The sequence below is a fragment of the Echinops telfairi genome, unplaced genomic scaffold, assembly GCF_000313985.2.
Source record: "Echinops telfairi isolate 266 unplaced genomic scaffold, ASM31398v2 ScPeMD7_7;HRSCAF=31, whole genome shotgun sequence".
Taxonomy (NCBI): Eukaryota; Metazoa; Chordata; class Mammalia; order Afrosoricida; family Tenrecidae; genus Echinops; species Echinops telfairi.
The window spans coordinates 26424272-26448992 of NW_022103904.1; the positions used below are offsets into that span (position 1 = coordinate 26424272).

General features: G+C 48.9%; 1 protein-coding gene across 2 annotated transcripts; it reads right to left on the reverse strand.

Moving 5' to 3' along the window:
- Nucleotides 1-793: 793 nt before the first annotated feature.
- Nucleotides 794-24152, reverse strand: VPS33B (VPS33B late endosome and lysosome associated). Of its 2 annotated transcripts, XM_004708099.4 has the most exons (23): nt 23768-24150; nt 18615-18695; nt 17340-17404; nt 15836-15885; nt 15659-15726; nt 10955-11000; nt 9490-9584; nt 8972-9076; nt 8495-8591; nt 8227-8304; nt 7943-8016; nt 7211-7297; nt 6942-7032; nt 6665-6739; nt 6337-6401; nt 6141-6195; nt 4807-4853; nt 3691-3823; nt 2472-2545; nt 1895-1996; nt 1635-1710; nt 1405-1521; nt 794-1177 (listed from the first exon to the last, which is right to left on the reverse strand). In XM_004708099.4, exons 1-23 carry the CDS (start codon nt 23861-23863, stop codon nt 1098-1100), a joined length of 1857 nt encoding a protein of 618 aa, XP_004708156.1. In that variant the 5' UTR covers nt 23864-24150; the 3' UTR covers nt 794-1097. The 2 variants fall into 2 exon arrangements, with proteins under 2 accessions (XP_004708156.1, XP_045142269.1); XM_045286334.1 differs by lacking the exons at nt 794-1177; nt 1405-1521; nt 1635-1710 and having other exon boundaries at nt 1970-2047; nt 23768-24152.
- Between the last annotated feature and the right edge of the window lie 569 nt (nt 24153-24721).

Genomic DNA, 24721 nt, shown 5'->3' on the forward strand with positions numbered 1-24721 from the left:
TCTCATCCTTAATTTTACATATCACATTTATCTATCAATGTATTCAATTACTGTGTAGTAACTTAACATTATAAATGTTTAATATACCTGGAAATTCATTGCTATTGCTATGTCTCTCTTTTTTTTTTTTCTATTGCTACATCTTACACTTTGGTAAGACTGAAGTTTTTCAGTAGTTTGCTAGTTTAGGAATCAACTCACACATCAATCTGTAATGGTTAATCTCATAGTAAATTTTCCCCCCCTAGGATTTAAACAGAAGTGACTTTAAAATATTTAAGACAAGTGTCAGCTGGTTTGATCTTTTCCATTCTATGTCAGAACGGAAACTAGATGAACTTGAACTGCTACTCAACCAGGTTTGGCTTATTTTGCAACTCTAGTTGTGTAGCAGCTTCAGGCACAAAACTGACGGGTGTAGGAGAGGGAGTCCTAGAGTCCAAGCATGATCAGATTGTGATGTTGCTTACATGTCTAATTGTCAACAGGTACCAGTTATAAAAGCCGTATTTGGGGGTATGCATATCCAGTAAACATGTACAGACACAGTTTTGTTGAGAGAAAACTAATTACTTGTAATTGTTGCACTGCGCAATAGATGGGAAGGGTGCCCGCCTGCTGGTCATCTAATGCACCCCCTCAGTTTATGGTTGAGGAAATGCCAGTACAGACTAGGTGAGTGACATCTCCATAGAGGCTAAAGCTCAGAGCACTTGAGAGAAGCCCCTATGGAAAGCCCCACTGTGGCTTCCCTAATTAAAAGAAAGTGCAGGTATCCAAAGCGACAAATATATTACATCAGAGACTACAGAATAAGCTTTATTTACAATGATATTCAAATAGCAATTAGCAAAGGATGCCTCGTTTCCCTTTCACGTTGTATCAGCAGGAGCTGTACATCATAAACAAACAGAGAGAGAACTCTCTGGGTGCAGGAAGTGAACGCACTCCCCAGAGATCTCTAAGTTCCAAGTCAGTTCCAGGACTCCAGCTCCTAACCGGGGAGTTGGAGGACACTCTGTTACCCCCGGTGCAGAGGTCCCGCAGTCCACTGGGGAACGGATCCAGAGCAGACACCAGCACTGGGTGGGAAAACTTCAGGCTTTCAATTCACTCATAGCCTCCATAAGGCGAGCACTGTTTGTTACTGCTGTCGTCAGAAAAATGAACCTGTACCCTAGGGAGTCACAGCAACACATAAGCGGCAGGGCCCCCAGCAGCCCCTGTGGCGCCCCTGCAGTTCCACAGCTCTCTTGGGCCCTTAGACACAACTTGCCCAGCTGGTAGAACAAGGCTCCCAGCTACGGCAGCCCAAGAGCACGGCAATGACAAGTGGTAGCCAGGGACCAGGCCTTTCTCACCCAGATCCCACGCAGACCTGTAGACACCTTTCTGCCCTCTTACCTTTCTCTCGGCCCAGAAACCGGAGGGCCGAGAGCTCAGAAAACGTGCAGCCACCCAGGAAGACCACCAAGATGAGACGCAGGGACTCGCTGGAAGCCTTATCTTCCTTGGTCACGTCTGCAAGGGTCAGACCAGAGGCAAGTCTTCACTGACACACTGGTACTGGGTGATGCCTCCCCCCAGCTCGTCTCCCGTGACCACCGACCGCCCCAGGCTCCCAGGCCGCATACCTGTGAAGGCGAACTCCGTGCAGTTGAGCAGCCGTACTACTTCATCAAGGCCCTGCCAGCTTCGCCGCTCTAGTACCTGGGAAGGGACAAGCTCTAGGTTCAAATCTACAGAGTGAGCGTGGTGGATGGAAAGAGGATGCAGCGGCCAGCCTGGGTGTTTCTGGGGCAGTAAAATGTTAGCGGACGCCAGCTTCCCAGGGCCGCACAGAGGGCAAAGGGGGTGAAGCCTGGGTGTGCCGGAGCCGCTAGGCCTCACTCACCTGCTCTATGATTCGGCAGCTGAGGGGCACATAAGCACCACTGAAGACATAGGCCATGTCCCGGGGCACTTTCAGGTCGTACTCGCCATCCACTCGCGGGATCTAGAGGGCAAAAGGTTGACGCTGGGCAAGTGTCAACTCGGCCTTGTAGTCCTGTTAAGGGCCACATAAAGGTGGCTTATTTTTTTTTTTTAAAACATTTTATTAGCGGCTCATACAACTGTTATCCCAATCCATACACACATCAATTGTGTAAAGCACATTTGTACATCGTTTCTCAAAACATTTTCTCTCCACTTAAACCCCCAACATTAGGTCATTTTTCCCCTCCCTCCCCGCTCCCCCCTCCCGCATGATCCCTTGATAGTTTATAAATGGGTATTTTGGTGGCTTATTTTTTAAAAAAGCTCTTACTCCAAGTAAAAGTGGAACCAGCAATAGTCACATGAATGAATCTTTGGGCCCTGTCTCACGATTCGGTGAAGCTCAGGCCATAATGCTACCAAGCCAGGGACCCTTATCAAACCACAAAGGATGGAACCCACTGCCTCTCCTCCCTGCTCCCTGTTCCACATACCAAATTCAGCTTTTTGCTGATGGCACGAAAATTGCTCCTCTTGGCCAGAGAACTGAAGGCATCAGTAATCTTTCCTGGAGAAGAAAGCATTCCTAGTATTCATCTAAGGCCTTCCGCATAGGTTCCCACATTTACTGGCCTACCTCCCCTTTCCAGAGAAAAAAATTACTCCAAGCACTCTAGCATATAAATTTTTTATACCGTGGCCTATAATCCAGGACAAAATGTAATTCTCTGCTTTTGCAGACACCTGGACCTACTGCCTCCTAGAAGGTGGTGTTGCCTGCTTTGGGGAACACTGGTCTACAGCTTCAGGACACTGGCCAGCACCATTCAAGCAAGCAGAGCCTCTTCTCAGGCAGCCCTGGTGGTGTAGTGGTGAGGCGTTAGGCTGCGAACCCCAAGATCAGCAGTCCAAAACCACTGTAAGCAGTTCTACCCTGTCCTACCCACAGGAGCAGTTCTACCCTGTCCTATAGGGTCGGTGTGAGTGGGAATCGGCTCCATGGCCGTGAGTTTGGGTTTTTAGATCACACTGAAGACCCCTCAAAGCCTTTTGGCTACAATTCCTCCAAACTGGTCCAGGCACCCACCCCCCTCCCTGATGAGTCTTCCTCCCCCTACAGGATGAGAGCAGCTTATGAAATGCAATCTTCAGAATGACCCTGGTTTACTAAGCGCGTGTGTGGGTTTGGGGAAGAACCGTGGTGGTATAGTACGTTATGGATTGAGCTGCTAACCACGGAGTTAGCAGTTTGAATCCACCAGCTACTTTGCAGGACAAAGATGAGGCTATCTACTCCTTTCAAGATTCAGTCTCAGGAATCCAGAGAGCAGCTCCACTCTGTCGTACAGTGTTGCTGTAAGTCAAAACCAGATGGCATTGGATTTGCTTTTCTGGAGTCAAACTGACCTACTTTCTAATCTGACCTGGTTACTGAGGGACTAGGACAACTCACTTTATGCCTGCCTCAGTTTCCTCATCTGTGAAACAGAGATAATAAACTAGCCTTATAGAATCTTTGGGAGGATTAGATGAAAAACTGTTCTATAGCATTTAGTACACGGCAGAGGATTCAGTATTCAAGAAGTGGAAATGGCTCTTCTTAGCAGAAGCAGAAATAGTTAGGAATCACAGTCTCTCTCCTCAGCTCAGGCGTTCACCCACCCAGGCTGTTGAGAAACAAGGGAACAGCAGCAGGGGAGGGTCCCCGCTCACCTGCGGCCTTGTCCGTCACCAACTTGCTCACTTTGCTCTCCATTGCTGTAAGGGTGTCCCCCGGGGCCTGCTCCGTGAGGAGCCCAGCTCGCCGCAGATTGGAGAAGGTTAGCAGGTGCTCAGGGCCATAGCTCTAGAGAAAGATGCAATCCAGCTACCCACCGAACATCCACTATCAGATACAATGGCGGCAGGGAGAGGACTGTGTGGCCCAGGGCCTGAAAAGAGCTCACACTCAATTGAACTCAGTCCTGTAGCTCAATGTTCAGCCACACAGGAGACAGGTCTATTGGAGGACCACCAACACTAGGAAGGAAGCACGTGGAGAATAAGCAACCATCTGAGATCCAGAGGGCAGACTTATCCAAGGACAAAGCTCACTAGGGCTAGGGAAGGAAGAAACGAGGAGGAAGTGGGCTCAGTGCTAGTACAGTGTGGGAACTGCAATCAATGACATTAAACAAAATGTGTACAAATTGTCGAATGGAAAACTGATCTACTCTGCAAACCTGCACCCAATTCATAGTAAAAAATTAAAAAGGAAAAAAAGTTCACTTTTTATGTGTGACAGTCGTACTTGCCACAAAGGTGCTTGATACAATTGATGTGTGGATTGTTACAAGAGCTGTAAGAGCCTCCAGTGAAAAGAATTATTAAAAGAAAAAAGGGAGTTGTACATGCCAGAAATAGCCACTCAGCAAAGAAAACAGACTGGTCTGAAACTACTGATGAATATGGAATGCCTGTCAGGCCAGCAGGGAAGATCTCACGGATGAGGGAGGCGTTGAGCAACAGCTTGACGGAAAGCTGTATCGGTGCCTCCTGGGATTCTAGGATGAGAGGGAGCCACCTGGGCAAGGAACTTGTCACTGGTTTCAACAGCCCAGCAGTGTCTCAATTCCCTCAGAACTGGCCATCCTCCATGAGAGGGACAGTGGGGAGAGTCTCATCTCCTGAAAGGTGACTTGTCCCTCGTCCCTCTGAGGAGGAGGCTGTCATGGAACTAGGCTGCTGCTGAGAACAGGAAAGGGGTCGGTCATTCTTCCTTGTGGCTCTTTCAAAAACGTCCAGTGACTTCCCTCCAATTCCCGCAAGGATCTGTTCGCCAGGCCGTACCTGCAGATACTGGGTCTTCAGAGATCGATAGTCCTTGGGGATCAAACCTGAGGGTGAGGAATATGACAGATGAATGAGAAAGAGGGTCGAATGGATAGCTCAAGCAACCAACTAGCAAACAATCCCCTTATCAAAAACAAAAGCCCCTAGGTGGGAGGAAGGATGCCAAGATGAATTTAACCTTGCAACATACACTAAACGGATGTGTACATTTGCGGCTTGTACGGAAAGAGGAAGGCTGGGTCGGAGAGGTCAAGGGGAGCACTGAGCCTACTGCTACTCACACAGGAGGGGTATGGCGGAGGGGGGAGTGACTTCTTGTGCGTTTCTTCCCATCTAAGAGGCAGTTAGCTCGGCTTGGAGCTGCTTGATAGCTACTTCACAGCACAGTGTTCAAATGAGTTTCACAAATGCAATTGCAAATGCTTTAACAGCCATTGAGGTGAGAAGAAATGGACTTCCAAATCCAGATTTTCTACTAAGCAAAATACTTTTCCAGGCTGCTAGTGACCTTGCAGAACATCTCCCAAATGGAAGGCTCCCCCGACCCAAACAAGCTGCCACCAAAGGTCACAGACCCACGCTTTTAGAAACCCTTATACAGTGAGTTGGACGAACCTTTTTCCTGGAATGCACCTTTATTATGAAGCTTTATGGAAAATAGGGACCCCGGGTGGCGTAGTGATTACCGTATATACTTGGGTATAAGGCGAGTTTTTTAGCACATTTTTAATGCAGTTTTTTGTGGTAGAATTAGATGCCTCAGCTGATATCCAGGTCGGCTTATACTCGAGTATATACAGTATATGTTGGGCTGATAGCCACAAGGTCAGTACTTCAAAACCACCAGTTGCTCCAAGAAAGAAAGATGGTGTTTTATACTCCCCCAAAGAGTTACAGTCTCAGAAACTCACAGGGACAGTCCTACCCTGTCCCTGCAGGGTTGCCATGAGTGAGGATTAACTTGATGGCAGTTAGTTACTTGTAACTGAGTCAGAATTGGCTTGATGGCAGCGAGTTTGGGTTTGAGTTTTTGTGGGAAATGGGCAGCCCAGTGGAAGGACAAGAGAAATGCCACTCAGCTCCATGCTTTGCATAGGACTGGCATTGCTCTGGGGTGGCCTAGGTGTGACCCTGCTCAGGGCTGGGACAATGAATGACATGATGACCAGATAGTTCACTTGAAACAAAAACAGGTTTCTTTTACAAGGAAAAGAATCGGTGAAGTTCCGGGAAAACATTGTTTGCTAAGGTCTCGGCCCTGTTTTCCTAGCTTATTTCTGCCATCCCTAAGGCAGTTTCTCGGCCTCTGGTCTTCAACCCCTGCAACTTACCATTTTCAGTGATGGACAGAAGGCACATGAGGCGAAGGCTTTCTATGGGCGACACCTGCACCGGAAGAGAGACCTGTGAGGATGCCGTTTCCTCATGCAGGGCCCTCTCTCCTCTTCCTTGGGCTTCAGGCAGACCCTACGCCACACACCACTGCACGCGCCCCCCACCCCACCCCCCCGCCCACCCCAGGCTCACCTGCCGGTCTATGTGTTCCTCAATGTAGCTGGTGCTCTCCCGGAGGCTGAACCCCTCCAGCAGTCCTGTGAGGAACCGGAGCAGAGCTTGTTACTGGGCAATCAGCTCGGCTCTTGCCATCTACGCTGACGAGCATCTGTCTCCCCCATCTTGTTTCCTATCTGCCAGGTGGGTTAAGGGACCTCCTGAACTTCTCGCAGAATCTTGCATTCCACAGAGCCAGTGTCAGCTGGGCAGATCCAGAGAGCACCCTGAAAGGGTGGGCGAGGGGCAAGGGAGTCAGGGAGGTGGCTGTCTGGGAAGTTGCCAGTGAGGCTGCTGTGGGTACCGTGCTCCGTCTTGATCAGCTCCTGGAAATCCTGCTTGGTTTTCTTCTTCATGATGGACTCACAAGCTCCGATATCTGCAGACGGGACAACATGGGGGCAGAATCAGATTCCTGATTCTAAAAGGATGGTCCTTTGCCGCCGCCCCCCCCCCTACTCACTTTAGACTAAAGAAAGCCATTATATTCAGGTGAGTGGGGGTCTCCCTTGAGGTGGGGGTAGGGGCAGGGGGGTGTACGGATTCAGTTTCCCTCCCCATCTCCTCAAGCTGAAACCTACGGAGACTCAGCAGGCGGTGCTCCTGTTTCAGTCCCTTGAGTTCCTGGGACACGAAGTTCTTCATCTGCTTGATGTCCATGCCTCTCCGTCGCTGTCGGGAAGTCCCCATAAAGTAAACCCTCCCTGACCCCGGGGATGAGAACCAGCCCCCTCCCTGGGTTTGGTGAAGACTCCGGAGGACTGGCATGGTGTCAGACCAGGAGCCGAAGGGCAGCAGCCTGGCAAGGCTACCGAAGAAACAGACGGAGGACTCGGACTTGGAGCCTCACATCATACTGGGCCTGCAGGTTCCGGGCCTTCTGGCTCAGGAAGCCAAAGACATTGGAGAAGTGCTCATTACGAATCTCACTGAACACCTGTGGGAGGAACAAGACAAAGAAAACTTACTGTGCCAGAACCTTAATGCTGCTGCACTGAGTGCCCTTTCCTAGCTCACCCACCCTTGCAGGCGTCCAGCTGCTCCAGCAAAGCGCAGGGGAAGCCAGGCTGCTCTCAGCTCAGGCCAGTGTAAGTGAAGAACCTCCTCTCAGGGCTTGGGGCAGGAACCCCGGTGGTGTAGCGGGTCACATGGTGAGCTCCTACCTGCAAGGTCCACCAGCCACGCCAAGGGAGAAAGATGAGGCTCTCTGCTCCTATCAAATTCTGCAGCCCCTTAGGGGCACTAAGAATCAGAATTGCCTGAGGGCTATGTGCTTTGAGGTGGGCTGTTAACGGAGGGGCTCAGCCTCCTACCCTAGAGCTGACGAGCCCCAGCCTCCTGTATCCATCGAGGCAATGCCGACTCACAGCCACCCTACAGCAAAGGGGAGAACTGCGCCTGTGGGTTTCCAGCCCTGGAACTCTTTACAGGAGTAGAAAGCCCATCTTTCTCCCAAAGAGCGGCTGGTGGTTTTGAACTGCTGACCTTGTGGATCGCAGCCCAGTGCACAACCATTACCCGGCCAGGCTCCTCAAACAGCAGTGCCCCTAGGTAAAGTCACTGCTAGCACCCACTGCCTCACCTTGTCCTCCGCATTGAGCAGCACCTTCAGGCTCTTGTCAGAGGACGTGACTTCTGGGCCAAAGTCGACGCTCCCTTGGAGAGTAGAAGGGATAGCTTTCAGCCTCTCCAATGAGACCTCCTGCCCCTTCCCCTGAACTGCCTTGAAAGGTCCCCACAGCTATCTGGAAGCCAGCCGTGGGCTCCGAGTCGGGGTGCCCCACCCCCACCCCTGTGAGAAGCGTCAGGAGCTGACGAGGTTTTCATCTCCCTGGGTCGCAGAAGCAGCCGCGACACGCCACGTACCACACTTGATGCGGAAGGTGTCGTCCACCAGGCCCTCGTAAACCACTTGGGAGCAAAGCGCCGTCACGAAGTCCATGTCTGAAACCCAGACCCCGACCATGAAGGCGCTTCCTGAGCCAGCCTTCTCCTCCTCTGCTCTCCAGGGCCAAGTCCCCGTGCTCCTAGTCAGCGCACCTTCAACTGTACCTCCCACCCTTGCCACCACCTTCCCTAGACACCTAGAGCTTCTAAGGCCCAACGATGAGAGGAGTAGTGGGCTTAACTGTACCTCTGTCCAGGAAAAAGATATGTCCAATTTCTGGCCTTCGGCTCTTGGTTTCACCCTCCTCCTCCTCTTCCAGGGTCCTCCACAATTCATATGACATCTGCCAGGGCCCAAGAAATTCTCAATCTGGTGTCCAGGTCCCTACTATAGCCCCATGCCAAGGAAGCCAGTCCCTTCCACGCAATCCTTCTCCTTGCCCCCAAGAGGGGAGCTAGCTATTAACGCCACTCAGCTCCCACGTACGTGTTCCTGTGCCATGGAGAGTGGGCACTACCCTTGCCGCCCAGACACCGAGAGACTTAGGAAGGCTAGCCAGGAGGCCTGGGTGCCTGCCTGTCCATTAGCCACACACATTTTTTCTCTAAGAGGAATTTTTTCAGAATAATAAAAGCAGGATTTTCCTTAGATGCCCATGGACAGCCCTTAGTGGGCACTGAACTGAAGAAATAGGGTTACCGGGACAAGGGACAGTGGTCTTACCTTAGCGCATCGACCAATTCCATAGCAGTTGGGAAAAGACCCGTAGAGAGTGCTCAGAAGGTGCAAGGCTTGTGCCACCGTGTTGATCCACCGCTGATCTCCTTCCTACAGGGCCCCCCACACACACAGATCAAGCCAACAGGCCCACCTGGGCCAGAGCTAGCCCTGGAAACCCTGGAGCAGGGAGGGCAGGGTTGGGGAATGCTGGGGAGTTCATTTTGTTTGTCCCGAGGCCATCCTAGGGACATCGACCATCAGCAGCACTCAATCACCAAACCGCTCCAACAACCACTCAGTTGTTTCCAACCATTCAGGACCGCCCCGCCCCCCCCCCCAGTGGGCTTCTAACACGGCAACTCTTTACCAGAGTAGGAAGCCACATCTCTCTCCCAATCACCAAACCACAGCCACCCAAATTGCATGTGTTAGACAAAGATTAACTCAATATTTCTAGGCCACTGGACCCATGCTTCCTCCCCACACCCCTTGAGACCAAGACCCAAGGGTCCTGCATTCACCAGGAAGTAGTCCCTGAAAAATTCTGGCAGCTCCATGCTCAGCAGATCAACATCAAGAGGCAACAAGGAGAAGGCCCACTCGTCGCAGCTCACATCTGTGGGTACAGACAGCATCAGTGTCCTGGCAGGAGGCACTCAGAAGGGAGGCCAGCAGGCGCATGCAACAAATGAGTGGCTATCACAGGCCCCTAGGGGCTGCACTAAGCACTGAGCGCTCACAGATAAAGACAGACAGTCTTCTTACACAAACTCTTTTATGACAGCTGTGCTCCAGGATAGGGAAAAATAAGTCAGAAGTGCAAGTACAAATATGTGTCCCTTAACAGTCTGTGAACCGGGCGTTATGTGATTTGGATGTTGTGCAAGGTCTATATTAAAATGTTATGGGATCGAAGACTGATTGTGGTGATAACTGTACGACTCTTCTGGACATGATTGAGCTGTTGTATGATTTGTGGATTATGTGCCAATAAAACAAACGAACAAAAAAAATATTATGGGAGCCTGCTTTCAATCACTCTCACTGCTGCTCCTGGACCGGCTGAGCTGCTGAGAGGCCAGAGGCACGGGGCGTGGGGGCTGTGGGAGCAGAGGGAGAGGAAGCCGGCAGGGAGGGAGGAGAGCACACCTAGTCCCACCGTCTGTTCGGCCCACCTGCTCGCTTAACAAAGGTCAAGAGCCCGCCACTGAGTGACATATCCTGTGCCTCCCCTGTCAGTGGTCCCATGCTGCAAGAGCCTGGGGGTGGGGGTCTTTAAAACCATCGGGGGTTCACAGTAAACAAAAGAAATACTTTCCCTTTACGAGAAAAACCAAAACCTTATGGGGCCAGGGACATATATGTACGTAGTCAGAAAGTGCTCCAACAGATGTTAAGCGACGACGCATACCTATATTATAGGACTACTCTAACCTCAGCTACAGATAAAGGAAAGACTTCCATAAATGGGTGACATTTAAGCTTAGAATTTCCGTAAGATTTGGGTTGGCAAAAAGTGGTAGGGGTGGGAACATGCAGGTAGTAGGAACAGCGCATGTAAAGTCCCTGTGGCTAGCAAGTCAGAGGAATGGAGAACAGGAAAGGACAGGGGGTGGGGTGTAGTGTGGCCTGGTTGAGGATTCCGGGCTCCCTCTGAGCCCCAGCGGCACTGGCAGGCGGGAGTCCTGGGCTCAGGCGGAGCCGCTGGAGAATGGAGTGAGGAAAGCACAAAGTGGAGGGAAGACACAGTCTCCCTCGTGGGCGTCTTGGAAGGTGAGGATAGAGCAGCTGGTCATTTCCAACTACAAGCTGGGGGGTCCCTTTACACTGTGCCACTAATGTTCTCCTTTGGAGTCCCATTCCCATCCCAAGTCCCAGGGGCCTCTCTCTTCCTGCGAGATCAACAAGAACAAGACAAGGAAAAGACGCCAGGCCACAATTCTTTCCTTCTTCCCATATGTTCCACTCACATTCATCTCTTCTCACCTCCATAGATTCCCTCTTCCTCAAGCACCATCTCACATGCATAAAACTGAAAAGGGAAAAGCAAGTTGATAAGTGACCGCTTTTTTCTCTGTTCTTCTTTCTCTGGAGTTCATCGGTGATCCAGGATGGGAACGTAATGATTGCTGGACCCCGACTCTGAGCCAGAAGGGGCCACGAACATCCCTCAGCTCCGCCCTCATTTTCCTTTTCATATCTGCAGATGATACTGTCCATCTTTACGGAAGCACATGGCCTCCCCTTCTCCCACGGAGCAGCGAGTGAGTTTGAACTACGGACTTTGCAGTTAACAGCCCGGTACTTAGCCCTTTGCACCACCTGAGTCTTTTGGCAACAATAATAAACAAACAAACAAAAAAACTCACTGCCATTCAGTCGATGCCAACTTACAGCAACCCTATAGGACAGGGTAGAACCGCTTTTGCAAGTTTCCAAGACTGTTAACTATTTATGGAAGAAATACTGTCTTTCTCCCTCAAATGGCTGGTGGTTTTGAACATTGGACCTTGCAGATTGTAACCCAACTTGTAACCAGTGCGTATTAATCACTTAGGGGTAGTAGATTAAGTGTTTGGGCTGCTAACTATAAGGTCAGCAGTTCAAAACCACCAGCTCTCCATGGAAGGAAGACGAGGAGGCTTTCTCCTCCCAGACAGATTTATAGCCTGGGAAACCCACAGTGGTACTTCTACGCTGTCCTATAAGGTCGCTCTGAATCACAATCCACTCGATGGCCCTGAGTTGGAAAGTACATGCTAGACATTGTTCCCAGTGCTCTATCAGGACAGCTTGTTTTCATTCACACTGACGCGGCGGTGTGAAGGATGAATGCGATGTGTGCCTCACCTTACTGCTAACAGGAGAATCCGACTTATTTATCCCTCCCTCCCTCATTTTACCGCTTTTAACTTCCTTTCCCCCCCTAGTTCAATGATCTTGACATATGGAGTTTAGTAACATTAAATATGCTCATGTTGTTCAACCATCACCATCATTCCAAATGCTTTTTACTTTTAATGGTAAGTCCAGAAACTTATCTAAAAATGTCCCATACTCAAAATTAGCAAAGACACCCTCCGGTAGAGATCATGGAGATGCCTCCCCTTCTCAGAAGCGACTGGAGGGGCCTTCCTGTGACATACAATTAGGTCAAAGACTGATTAGACTGAATAGTAAGTGGAGAACACTTATAGTATTAATTTTGTTTTTCTGTGTAGCATGGAGATTTGTAGGAGCCTTCAAAGTGAGTATAGCTGTCTGTCCCTTGGTAATACAAATTTGCTGCAAGGAGAATTTGGGAGGAAAAAGGTGGTGGTGGTGGTTTTGTCAGATTCCACACCCTTGAGAAATTATCGCCATGGCTCATTTAACTACACTCAACTGTGACCTGCATTTTCTGACTGGCTATCTTACTGAATAGCTTCTTGCCCAAGTAATCATGTTATTAACACATATTTCTGCTTTCTTAAATAGCACAAATATTTGTGCCATTGTTTTTATCAATCGTCAAACGACCTTCAAAGATACATGTTACCTCTTTCCTCTGCTTCCTTCTCCATGATGAAGAAATAATAGGAGCTTCTGAGTCTACTAACTTTGTTTTTAAACAGAGACTAAGTCATATTGAAATTAGGGGATAAGTCGCGTTACCACTCCAATTCATAGAGTAAAAAAACAAACCAGCGCAGTTAAGTAACTTATCCAAGATCACACAGGTGATGAAAATTATGCAAGGATCCACACCCAGGCAGGCTGACTTTAAAGTCTTCAGTCTGAGCTGCTGTTTCTATTTCCTTAGAAAAATTGACGAGCAGTAAATCTTTGTGCTTTAATTTCTACCTGCTCTAAGCGTGGCATGCACTCTTTGGTCTAGCTTTACAGCTCTACGGTTGCAGGGTAAGAGCCTGGAACACCATTCCTTCCATCAATGAGACTGAGAATGCATGTGGCAGCTGTGGACTTGGGAGGGGCGGTGAATGGACCCAAGAAACTGAGATGGTATGACAGATCACCAATCATCTCAGGAGTCACTGAAGGAGAGGGAGGAAACACCTAACCTTGTCTGTGAAACCACAGTGTGACATGATTCATTTCCCTCATCTGCTCAAAGCTAGAGGAGAATAAAATGGTCTCAAAGGTTCCTCTCGTGTAAGAACAGGTTCTTCCAAAATGCCGATGGGGGTCTCAGAGCACACCAAGGTCAGCTGGCATAACATAGCCCATAAAGACAATGCTCTACATCTTACTTTGATGAACAGTAACGAGGGTCTTAACAAAACTCATGAGCATCTATCTAAGGTGTCAGTTAGTGTCTGCTCATCTGGAGGGAAGAAGAGTGAGGAAAATCAAAAGGGACATGGAAACAATTAGTCCAATGGACTCATGGCCCATGCAAACCCCGTCTCCATAATCTGGAGACCAGAAGAACTAGTTGGTGTCCAGCTAACACGACCAACTGCTCTGAAAAGGATCACATGACTAGGTCCTACTTTAAGGCACTGCACTAGCTGAGGTAATTAAACAAATGGTGGATGGCAATGAAAGAGGCTGGATCCCCCACGCTTGGGTTAAAAGTACTTCACATAGCTTAAGTTCCAGGCTGACTGTGTTGTTTATCATCATAATTGTGATGCTTGCAGTCTTGTGTCACTTCTATAGGAAGCTAAGAGATATGAAGAGAGACCATGTTGCCTCCGTGACACTATTAAATCTTAAACTTAACGCAGAAAGGGGAAATGTGGAGAACTAGCACTGAGGGAAATAGGACTGGGACTTATTCCCTGACTGGTACGGAGGGAATCTGGAAGACTAGTGTTCCATGGCAGGAAGACCGCCACTCTGGTCGTTGGAGATATAGTCCAAGTACGTTTTCCTGCGGTAGTCTATCATTTCCACAGTTTCTTCCCTGAAGCTGTGCTGCCTTAAAGTGAGCACATAGTTGATTCTATCTCCCTACAGAAGTGGACACTCCTACTGGCTCTGTCTTCCCGCTGCGACATCCAGCCCCTCTCGTACCTCCCTCCAATAGCTCACGGGGCTTAGGGGGACTTTATCCTCTGAGCCTAGATTCAAAATGCCTACCAAAACCCTGAACTTTTGGCTTAGCTATATTAATTTGGTCATTAAGTTTGTCTTGACAGCTTTCAATGTACAGAAAATAACCATGTAGCCATCTAGAGCAAGCAGTCACCACTGCTTATCCCACAACAAGTAGGACCCACTCCCTTCTGATAAGGATAGTAGTTGACTGTTTCCTTGTAGGAGACCCCAGAGAGGTCAAGCCCACCCAAGGGTGACCAAGGTTCGGCTGCCACCATGAATCTAAGGGTCCACCCATCTTGTCACATGTATACCTGTAGTCCCTCCCATTCCTATGTGCACACCCCTTGCTCATGTTCTTCCTGTCACGCTTATGCCTATCATACAACCCCTTCCTGTATGTGTATGCCTATTGTACTGCCCCTTCCTGTGACGTGTGGCTACCTGTAATCACGCCCCCCTAAGCAGGGATAACCCATGGTGAGAACAGAGTTTGAGGCTCTCCTGCTCTCGCTCCCGGGCTCTCCCCACGAGGACCACCAAGCAGGGCTGAGGCGAGCATGCCACCATGAAGTGTGTCTGACTCCATGACTTCAATCTCCCTCCTCTCTCTCATGCTCTCCATGACTTCACTGTAATCTGTACTTATTATCGCCGACAATTGCGCCTACCAGACCAGCGATGATTTGTTGGGGGCCCTCCTTTCCCCCACACTACTTAGAAAGGAAGAAAAATGTGGAACAAACTTCAAAATCATAAGAGAGCAGACCTATTCTATTGCTCTGATAGAGACTGGAAGGGCCTTCCAGACCATGGCCTTCAGTCACCCCCCCAGGTCCTAGAACTAAATTAAACTTGTCTCTTATAAAATAATCAACCACATAAGGCCAAGGGCAACATTTACCTAGGGACAGAGAGTTAAGAAAACCAGGAGGAATGGAAACAGTGGGATATGCACACGGAGAGGATTAAAAAGGATGAGTTGAAACAAAATGTGTATAAATTGTTGAATGCAAAACTCAGATCTGCTCTAAACCTTCATAATAAAAAGTTCAAAGGAAACAAAACAAAATGTTGGTACAGTCCTCATAACCTAAGGGCAGGCTGGCCAGGTCCCTTGGATAAGCATGTGTAGGGGGGTAAGTGTGAGTGTGAATGTGATGGTGACACTATTCTGCTATTAAAGAACTCCTGATGCGGGGAGAGAGTCACGGGTAAGTCCTAACATCGTGCACTGTTCCTACTCAGCTATCTGTGTGAGAAGAGACCTGTGGCGAGGTCTGCTTCAAAAGTGATAGTCCGTTCCCTGAAAGCAATCTATGTCGAGGCCAGCCCTCACATTCCACGGTACTGTGCTTGGGGTCAGGATGGGATGATGACGGACACCTGCTAAGCAATCAGGGATCTATTAGTGAAAAGACAGAGCATGTTGCTTTTTCCAGGCATACATACATTATATAAGCCAAGCTTTTCAGCACATTTTTAATGCCGTTTTGTGGTAAAATGAGGTGCCTCGGCTGATATTCGGGTTGGCTTATACTCGAGTATATATTTGCTTTGAGGGAGTTAGAGCTGTTGCCTCCACACCCCTTCCTGGTCTTCAACCCAGGTCTACCTTCTCCTACCCGGCCCAGGATCCAAACTCACCTTCTGAGGGCTGAAGATCACTTTGTATTTTCTAGTCCGACCAGCCAATTTGTCCGTATTGACAAGATCTACAGAGAGAACAAATGCAGCTCAGAGAGCGCACAGCATGCGATCTCCTCCACCGGTGCCCGCCCTGCCCCAGGTTTTGGCTTCAGCAGAGTGCTGTGGCATACTCACGGGCAATGTAGCGCATGTTCTTTATGCGGGGTCTGACCAAGAAGCACAGCCTGCGGGAGAGAAGGAAAACCAAGCCAAAACAAAAAGTGCAGTGACAGCAGCTTAGAAGACACAGAAACAAGAGCAACTCGTTCACTGTTGGCCCTTCTTGACAGGGTCTGCAAGCCTCATCCTACCCTAAGCTATGCCAGCTCCCTTGTCCTGCCAGCCAGGGAAGCGATCCCAGAGTTCAACTGTGTGCGCGAGCGGGGAGAACTCACTGGCACGGTGAGTCGGAACTGGCTCAGTGTCAGTGAGTTGTGCGGTATTGTACCAAGGACCCAGAAGTGCCTGCTCTCTAATCATTTTCAAGCCAATGGAAAAACATGATGCACATTTGTGTGGTGTAGTTAATAATCAAGTGCTAAAAAAAGTAATATAAAATAATGTTCTTTCTAACAGATCCATGGATATTTTCTCCATAGATCTACCCAAGATAGTTTTTTCCCAAGAGAAATGTTAAAAAAAAACCAACAGCAATGAAGCCAGATAGCATGAGCAGAAGATGACTGTGTGCGATGAGAAGGACGAATATTGAACACCAGGGCACTCTCGAGGGAAACGCCCTGGGCTGGAAAGGCAACAGAGAGCCTCATGGTGGCAGTGGGGCTGAGCGCGGAGGCAAGGGCATGGACAAGAACAGGGAGCGCAGGAGAGAATGCCAGGTAAGTGAGTGGCCTGCTCCAGAGGGCAAAGACACACTGCACACTGTGGAGGCCTAAAGGGGAGCACCCGGGAGACAAGGCAGGAAAGATGGGGTAAGGTCACGCGGAGAGCTTGGGAAATCTATCATGAGCAGTTTGGATTTTGCTTGGTAAATGATGGGAAGCCTAGAAGGTTCTTGAAAAGAACAGGCTAAAAATGCCTTCGAAATGTCGATCTGGTTAAAAACTATAGATTGGATTAAAGAAGGAAGGGGATAAGGATAGAAAAAACTGCAGAGAGACGAATCAAGAGATGTTATGGATTGAATTATGCATCCCCAAATATGTATTGCATATCCGAGCCCCAGTACCTGTGGTTATAATCTCATCTGGAGGCTGGGCTTTCTTTGTTATGTTTAGGGCACATGTTCATGTTAATGCGGGGTGTGTTTTAAGTCACTCTCTTTTGAGCTATAGCAGATTAAGCAAGCAGCAGGAAAGCACAGATGGTCCTGGAAATCTCCCAGGAGCCAAAAAATAAGAAGCTGTCCCAGAGCTGACAGAGAAAGAAAGCCTTCCCCTAGCACTGGGGCCCTGAATTCCAACTTTTAACCTCTTAAATTGTGAGACCATAAAACGCTGTTTGTTGGAACCCCTACTGTGGTCTTTCTATTAAGACAAGAGGCTAAAACCACAGCAAGACAGGAACTGTACAAGTTCAGGGAAGTGAACTGTGTCGCAAACACAAGAGACCATATCTTAGCCAGGGTCCAGATCAAAGGAAATATGTGGAACTGAGAGACACTCTCCCAGACACTCACTGTTCGCTGGAGCTGAGGACGGGCTTGTTGATCTCGACTTTGTACAGTTTGTCCACTTCGTGTTGCTACAGAAAGAACCCAACAATATGACAGATATAAGAGTGCCTGCTCAGTACAATGCTGGAGAGAGAACTTCTATACTGGCCTCCTGTTTATGCCAAGTCTAGGAATCAAACTTTCCTCTGACAACCAACCTAGTATTGACTTACTGTCTATAAGTAAGCCCAAAAAATCCTACAGTAAGGTGACCAGATTTTAACATTGGTAAAGCGGGACACCATTGATAAAACTCATATCCTGGCAAAATAGCCACATGGCAGCCGAAAACCATATACCCTAGCTTGTCGTGCATGCTTTCCAAAAATCGGGACTTTTTTAAAACACCGTGGGACATGGGAAAAATTGTTAAAAATCGGGACTGTCCTGCCAAAAGCAGGACGTCTGGTCACCTTACCCTAAGGGCATCAATCCCCCTTAGGGGATTGCCCACCCAATTCAGTTATATTTGTTAGGTAGCTAGCTTACAGGTAGGGGGTTGTCCCTCCCATGCCTGCAAAGGCCCCCATAGAGGAGGTTGGAAATAAATCAGGCAACCATTAGACACCTATGAAAACCCAAAACTGAGCATGCTTGTACTCAAACCCCCGAGCCACAAGCCACGTGAATGGTATACCTGGGTGACCCAAACTAGGCCAGGGCTCACGACATCACCCAGGTGGGCCTAACTCAGCCATTGGGGTCAAACAATACCATCAGCCACGCCTTCCCCCAGCCAGGGGGTGGGCTAGAATAAGGCGGGGAGTACACCCTGGGAAGCTCTCTTACCCTACTCCTGTTCAGAGGCAGGTACAGGGGGAGGGTCTCCCTCCCCTGCACGGGCACACATGGGTCTGCTCCGGGCCCACATGCTCTCAGCCTCTGGGGTTCTTGGGCTTCTGGCCTCCTGGGATCTCCCCGAAGATCCGGACGTGTGGGTGCTCTTTTCCACGTGGTTGTTCGGGCCCAGGTGTGAACCCCTCTGAGACTGTAAAACCTGAAACTTGTCCTGTCCTTCCTAAAAACCCACTTGGATTACAAAACGGTCTTCGGCGTGAATTCTTTCATTGTGCGCAGCCAAGAACCGAGGGATTACTGACTCCAGAAACCTAACATATTTACCATAAAGGCTGTCACTCTTCAGTAATTTCAACTGTCTATCAAGAAAAGAAAACAACCCAACCTACTAATCAAAGACGACAGAAGGGCATGAGTCCATCTGGGAAAGGGGGCAAGTACCTTCAGGATGGAGACACTGGCGATTCGATCCAAAGGGCTCATCAGATCTGCCTCGATGAACAAGTCTTTTTTTCCAGGAAGCTGAAGGAGAAACAGCACATTGTATCACTCCGAGGTCACAAATACTCCCTCAACTGAGAATGCCTCCTGCCACCCATTTAATAGAATCCGTTTCTGAGCTGGGAGGGCACTAGCCACCCATAGCCTAGCCCAGCCCAACCCAATGTACGCGCCCACACCACACTGCACAGCCTTTGTATTGACATTTCTCTGGATAGCCACCAGAGGGAAGCTACCCCTCATCCTTTCTGAGGGTGAGCTGCGCCAGCAGTGCTTGTCCATGCAACCGTGACCTTGCGCGACTTGGGCTCCTCTTCTCTGCAGCCTCCTCTCCTGGTCCTCCCAACATTCCCTGGTGAACAAAGCCAAACCAAACCAGACCTCACCCTGTGGGTTGCAACCTCCTCAATGTACTACTAAATATCTCTTGGCAGCGATTTTTTTTTCTCATGACAAAAATAACTAGGCTTGATGCAAATAATCCTTTTTTTCACTCTCCCACTCCCTCTATCATCTGATCCCTGCGTCATCACTCGGGACACTGCTCTCTCCTCTGTTCTGCGGGAGAAGAGGGCACTGTAGTATTAAATTAAAAATGCTGGCACAGGGGGGTGGGGTGCCAGCCCCACCCGCTGCTCGCGGGTTCAGTAATACTACTTCTGGGTTCAGTAATGCACAATTGTACGGTTGAGATATATAAGCATTATATTAAAGTCATCAAGAGCATGAGAGATAATACAATAATACAGTCAGACATATTACATGGTAGCATTGCTCACCTCAGCCCCGCTTGGTGGTCCACATGGAGAGAGGGGGAAGGGAAGGAGGGAAAGGGAACAAGGGAGAGGGGAGTGACCAGGGAGTGAGCAGCAAGGAGCTCAGAGTCAGAGAGATCTCTATTGCTGACCCACGCCTATATATCTTTTGGGGGCATGCCAGCCCACTAATTACAGGCAGAGACATACGTCACAGGGAGGAGCTGCACTATAGGTTACACAGCAATGAGAGGGTGGTCTCGGGGATGGTCTCTGGGTCTCCATAGGAACTTTATCAGTAGGATGACAACTCCACCTACAGGAGCCTGTCCATTGTCCCCAGAGGCAGGAAGCAGGCCTACCCTGTGGTGGGATGAGACAGCAGTCTGGCAACTGATTGCCCTCAGTGGGGGAATGCCTGCGCATCTGACCTCCCCCCACAGGGCACACCCAGTGACAGGGTGGAAGTGTCCTCTCAATTAGGCCTTGACACACGGAGAGGGGATTGACAGGGATATAATAAGATGGCAGTAACAACAAAGGCCAGGGAACAAGAATGGGCCCATTCGGAGGGGCCACAAACAATCGAGTAGGGCTGATGCATCAAGCACACAGAGCATCTTGGTTCTCAGCCAGAGGCAACCCGCACACCGGCTCCCCCCGTGATATTTGGCAAAGTCTGGAGACACATTTGGCCTGGAGGAGCTGCTCCACATCCTACAATGTACCCTCCAAACGAAGCATTATCCCCCACAAAATTCCAATCATGCTGAGGTGGAGAAGTCCTGATGTAGCGGGCTGGTGGGGAATAATGGGAAACAGCGGACTAGAGCAGGGCAGGCCTCAACCGCCAGCCCCAGCCCGGGGGTTCGACTTGATCCTCTGCGGAACACAGAAAACAAGGCTTTGGTACAGGGACACATTCCCAACAGCTGGGTGTTTTTGTTAGGTGAATCTGACTACTGTGTCAGAAATGAACTGGAGGAATGAAAAGCTGGAGGCAGGAGTTCACCAAACTCAAGGGGAAGGGGCAGGGGAGGATTGGAGAGCAAACCGTGAATGTGTGTGTGTGTGGGGGTGGAACCTGAGAACTAATTATGATGATGTATATACACTTTAAAAAAAAATCATTGTACTGGGGGCTTGTGAATTCTTATCACAGTCCATACATGCATCCATTGTGTCAAGCACATTTGTACATTTGTTGCCATCATCACTCTCAAAACATGTGTTTCCTACTTGAGCCCTTGATATCAGCTCATCATTTCCCCCCCCTCCCTTCCTGCTTCCCCCTCCTTCATGAACCCTTGATATTTTATAAATTATTATTACTTTGTCATATTTTACACTGTCCGACGTCTCCCTTCACCCACTTTTCTGTTGTCCATCCCCCAGTGAAGAGGTTATATGTAGATCCTTGTAATCGGTTCCCCCTTTCTACCTCACCTTCCCTCCACCCTCCAGGTATCTCCACTCTCACCACTGGTCCTGAAAGCATCATCTGTCCTGGATTCCCTGTGTTTCCAGTTCCTATCTGTACCAATGTGCATTCTCTGGTCTAGCCAGATTTGTAAGGTAGAATTGGGATCATGATAGTGGAGGGAGGAAGCATTTAAGAACTAGAGGAAAGTTGTATGTTTCATCGTTGCTACCCTGTACCGACTGACTCGTCTCCTCCCGGCGACCCTTCAGAAAGGGGTATACAACGCTTTTTAAAAGCGATTTCATGATGGAAGTGTATGATATGTGAATATTTTATCAATAAAATTAAAAAAGAAAGAAAGAAACCAAACTTGACCTATAGTTACCATGGGTGAAGGAGGAAGAGCTTTTGTTTAGGGGATGCTGAGTTTATGTTAATGGTGGTGCAATGATTTGGAAAAGGCTATCAATAGTGGTTGTACAACACAAAGAGTATAAGCAATGGCACTGAATTATACATGCAGACGTTGTTGAATTGGAGAATGTTTTGTTATATATATTTTTATCACAATTATAAATAATAGTTACATGGATAACATGAGGACAAGGAAGAACAGGTTCTATATTGACTGTGGTAATGATTATACAACTCTTGTTGATATGACTGAACTAGTGAATTGTATGATGTGGATGAAGTGCCAATAAAACTGTTTAAAAAAAGAAAAAAGAAGTGTTCCTGACCACAGTCCCCCGAACCAATGACCTTCCTTGAAAGACGCTGAAACAGCATCTACCCCAGACAGGTAACATTGACTCTTAATATTTTCTTTACTGCTTAAAAGCTTTGAAGGCGTGATTCTTTTACACCTTTGGTTGCTGAGTGGAGCCCCTCCTGTAGAAGGTACCTGTGCAGAGAGGGAGAGAAGGGTTTATGTTTTAACCCCCACCCTGATATACATGTATTACTATTGATTGTAGTGAAAGAAATCTACACATTGCAACAAGAAAAAGAAACTATCAAGTCAGTGCAGACTCACAGCAACCCCTGTGGGATTCTGAGACAGTCACTGTTTACAGGAGTAGAAAGCCCAGTCTTTCTCCCGAGGAGCTGCTAGTGGTTTCAAACTGCCGAGCATGGAGATCACAACCCAATGTGTAACCACTACACCACCAGGGGTTAATGAATGTAACAGTCCCAGCCTGTGGCATTGAATGAGGACTTGATTTAGACTAGTGAGAGTGTGAGGGGAAATAGATTATTTCACAGCTACATAGAATATGTACTGCAATTTTTAAATACCTGAAGGAAATTAACAGGGGTTGTATCTGGTGTTATGGTGTAAAGTTATTATTTTTTCTTTAGGTTTTCACTATCTTCTAAATTTCCTATAATGTGCACGTGTTCCTTGGTAATCCTGAAAAGAGACTCAGCAACGGGTGAAGTGCTGGAGGGGGAGGGCATGATTCTCAGGTTGTAAGACGGAATGGCAATGCCTTTAACAAGAATTAAGTCGGGGAAAAATCAAGTCAGAAGTTAGGATATTTCCCCCCCAAATGGAGCGAATCAAGAAGGGAGCACACCTGCATAAACAATCTGGAGGAGAAAACAACCAGGCTGACTGGTGGGGACAAGGGAGTGGGGGGGTGCACAGGGAAGGAAGTGTTGTTAACAAACTCAGGGCCAAGGGAACAAGAGATCCAAAACCGGTGACGAGGAGGATGTAGGAGGCCTGGTAGGGCTTGAGTAAGGGTAATGTAACCGAGAATTACTGAAACCCAAATGAAGGCTAAGCATGATAGTGGGGCAAGAGGAAAGTAAAAGGAATTAGAGGAAAGAACTAGTAGGCAAAGGGCATTTATAGAGGTCTAAATAAAGGCATGCACATATGCAAATATATTTATTTATGATGAGGAGGAAACAAATCTATGTGCCTATATTTATAGGTTTAGTACGAAGGTACCAGATGGATATTGGGCCTCCACTCAAGTACTCCCTCTGGCCTACAGCGAATGATGAAGCTTTCTGGTCCTCAGAAACCCGCAGGAGCAGTTCGGCTCTGTCCTGGAGGGTCGCTCTGACTCCATGGCAGTGAGCGTGTGAGAGGCCTTGGTCTCATCATAGCTCCTCATGTTGCTCTCATCTGAGCTAGCAACTCCTCAGACTTTTGTTTAATGCCTTTTATGTGCACATCACTGTTGAAGCCCATTTCAAAGAGGAACAAAACATTAGAGCGGCAGCTCTACAGTTCTATCTGCTGGATGCTCTGAACTACATTTCCCACTGGCATCCCTCCCACCTTCACCTATGTAAATCCAAACTAACACTTTCCCTCACCAAACCCATTTCTCTACACTTTTCATTTGTTGCCATCATCATTCTCAAAACATGTGCTTTCTACTTGAGCCCTTGGTAACAGCTCCTCACTTTTCCCCTCCGCCGCTCCCCCTCCCTATTCTGAACTCTTAAGGCATCCTGGCCTCAGCTCATGCACCACAGGATACCTGTGTAATTTGCATTTCATCTGGCTCCTACTGGACTCTAAGATCCCTAATGACAAAGAAACTGTCTTAACTAGCTTTGCATCCCCAGGCGGTCAGGCACTCTGCCAAGTGCCAGACTTGACCTTCATGAAAAAAATGGATTTCCATGAGCCCTTCGGCTACGTCCCCAGCAGCTCTTACTGGTTTCCGTGCTCCGAACCTGCAGCAGAAGTTCCAAGGGCGACACCAAGGGCCAACGGGGCTCCTCAAAGAAACACATACACAAACCACCGAAACCCAAACCCATTGTGTGGAGTGGCTTGCGACTCACAGTGATCTTAAAGGACTTCAGAGGTCCCAAATCTTGGCCCCACAAATCCCCGCGAATGCCCTATTGTGGATGCAGTGCAGGCGCCGGGTGTGGCGGGCACTGACCTGCTCCAGCAGATAGATGAGCTGGTCTCGTGCCAGTCTCTTGAGCATGGAGAAATCAGGTAGCTCTGGGGCATCCGGCCGAAGGTGAAAAGCCATGGCAGCGGTCACCTGGGCTGCGGGGTGGAAGGAGGAGGACGCCTTCTGCTCGGGGGCCAGTAGCAGCCCAGGGTAAGTGCAGGGAGACAACGAGTCAGGTCCGGCCACGGACTCCCAAGGAATCCTCGCAAAGGTCTTCGCTGTGCAGTCGCAGACGCGAAATGAATGGCCACGTCCCGGTCGGGTAGCCGCGGCATCAGAGGACCCTCGGCTCTGATCGGTAGCCGCGGGGGCCGGTCCCGTTCTTTCCTGGTCCACGCCGCGCGCCGGCAAGATGCCGGCATCCACCCGCACAGGCTTCCCCGCGGGAGGGGAGAAGAGCCCGCCTACGATGCGGAAGGAAAGCGACTTCCGGGAACTCCCGGAAGTCCGTTCTTGGGACCAGCCCTCAGAGGACCCGGAGGAGGGACGGCGTCCTGGGAGGGACAATTGACGACGGGAGCCGAACACTCAAATTTCCAGTCTCATTCCTGGCCAGAGAGGACTTTTCTTATTGTAAAATAAGGATGCCTTAAACTGATGCTTAAGGATGCGCGTTGTTCTCCTAGCTCACTCAAGCGAGGGTTGGGCGGTTGTCAGTTTTCGAGGACTTCGGGAAATGGACCAAACCAACTCGGAGTCTAGAGGTCCCTTGATCACTGAGAACTGTCTACTGGTCAAAGCTACTAAGCTTAGCCACGAACTTAAGTACTACGCCTTCCGAGGCGGAAACCGAATGGCAGGAAGAATTGGGTGGAGATGTATTTATCTATTTATATATATATAATTACTAGCAATCTGGTTTTGTTTCTAGAGAATGCTGTCTAACACATTTGGATATGCAGAGATTTATAGCTATCTACTACTTATTTGAAAAGT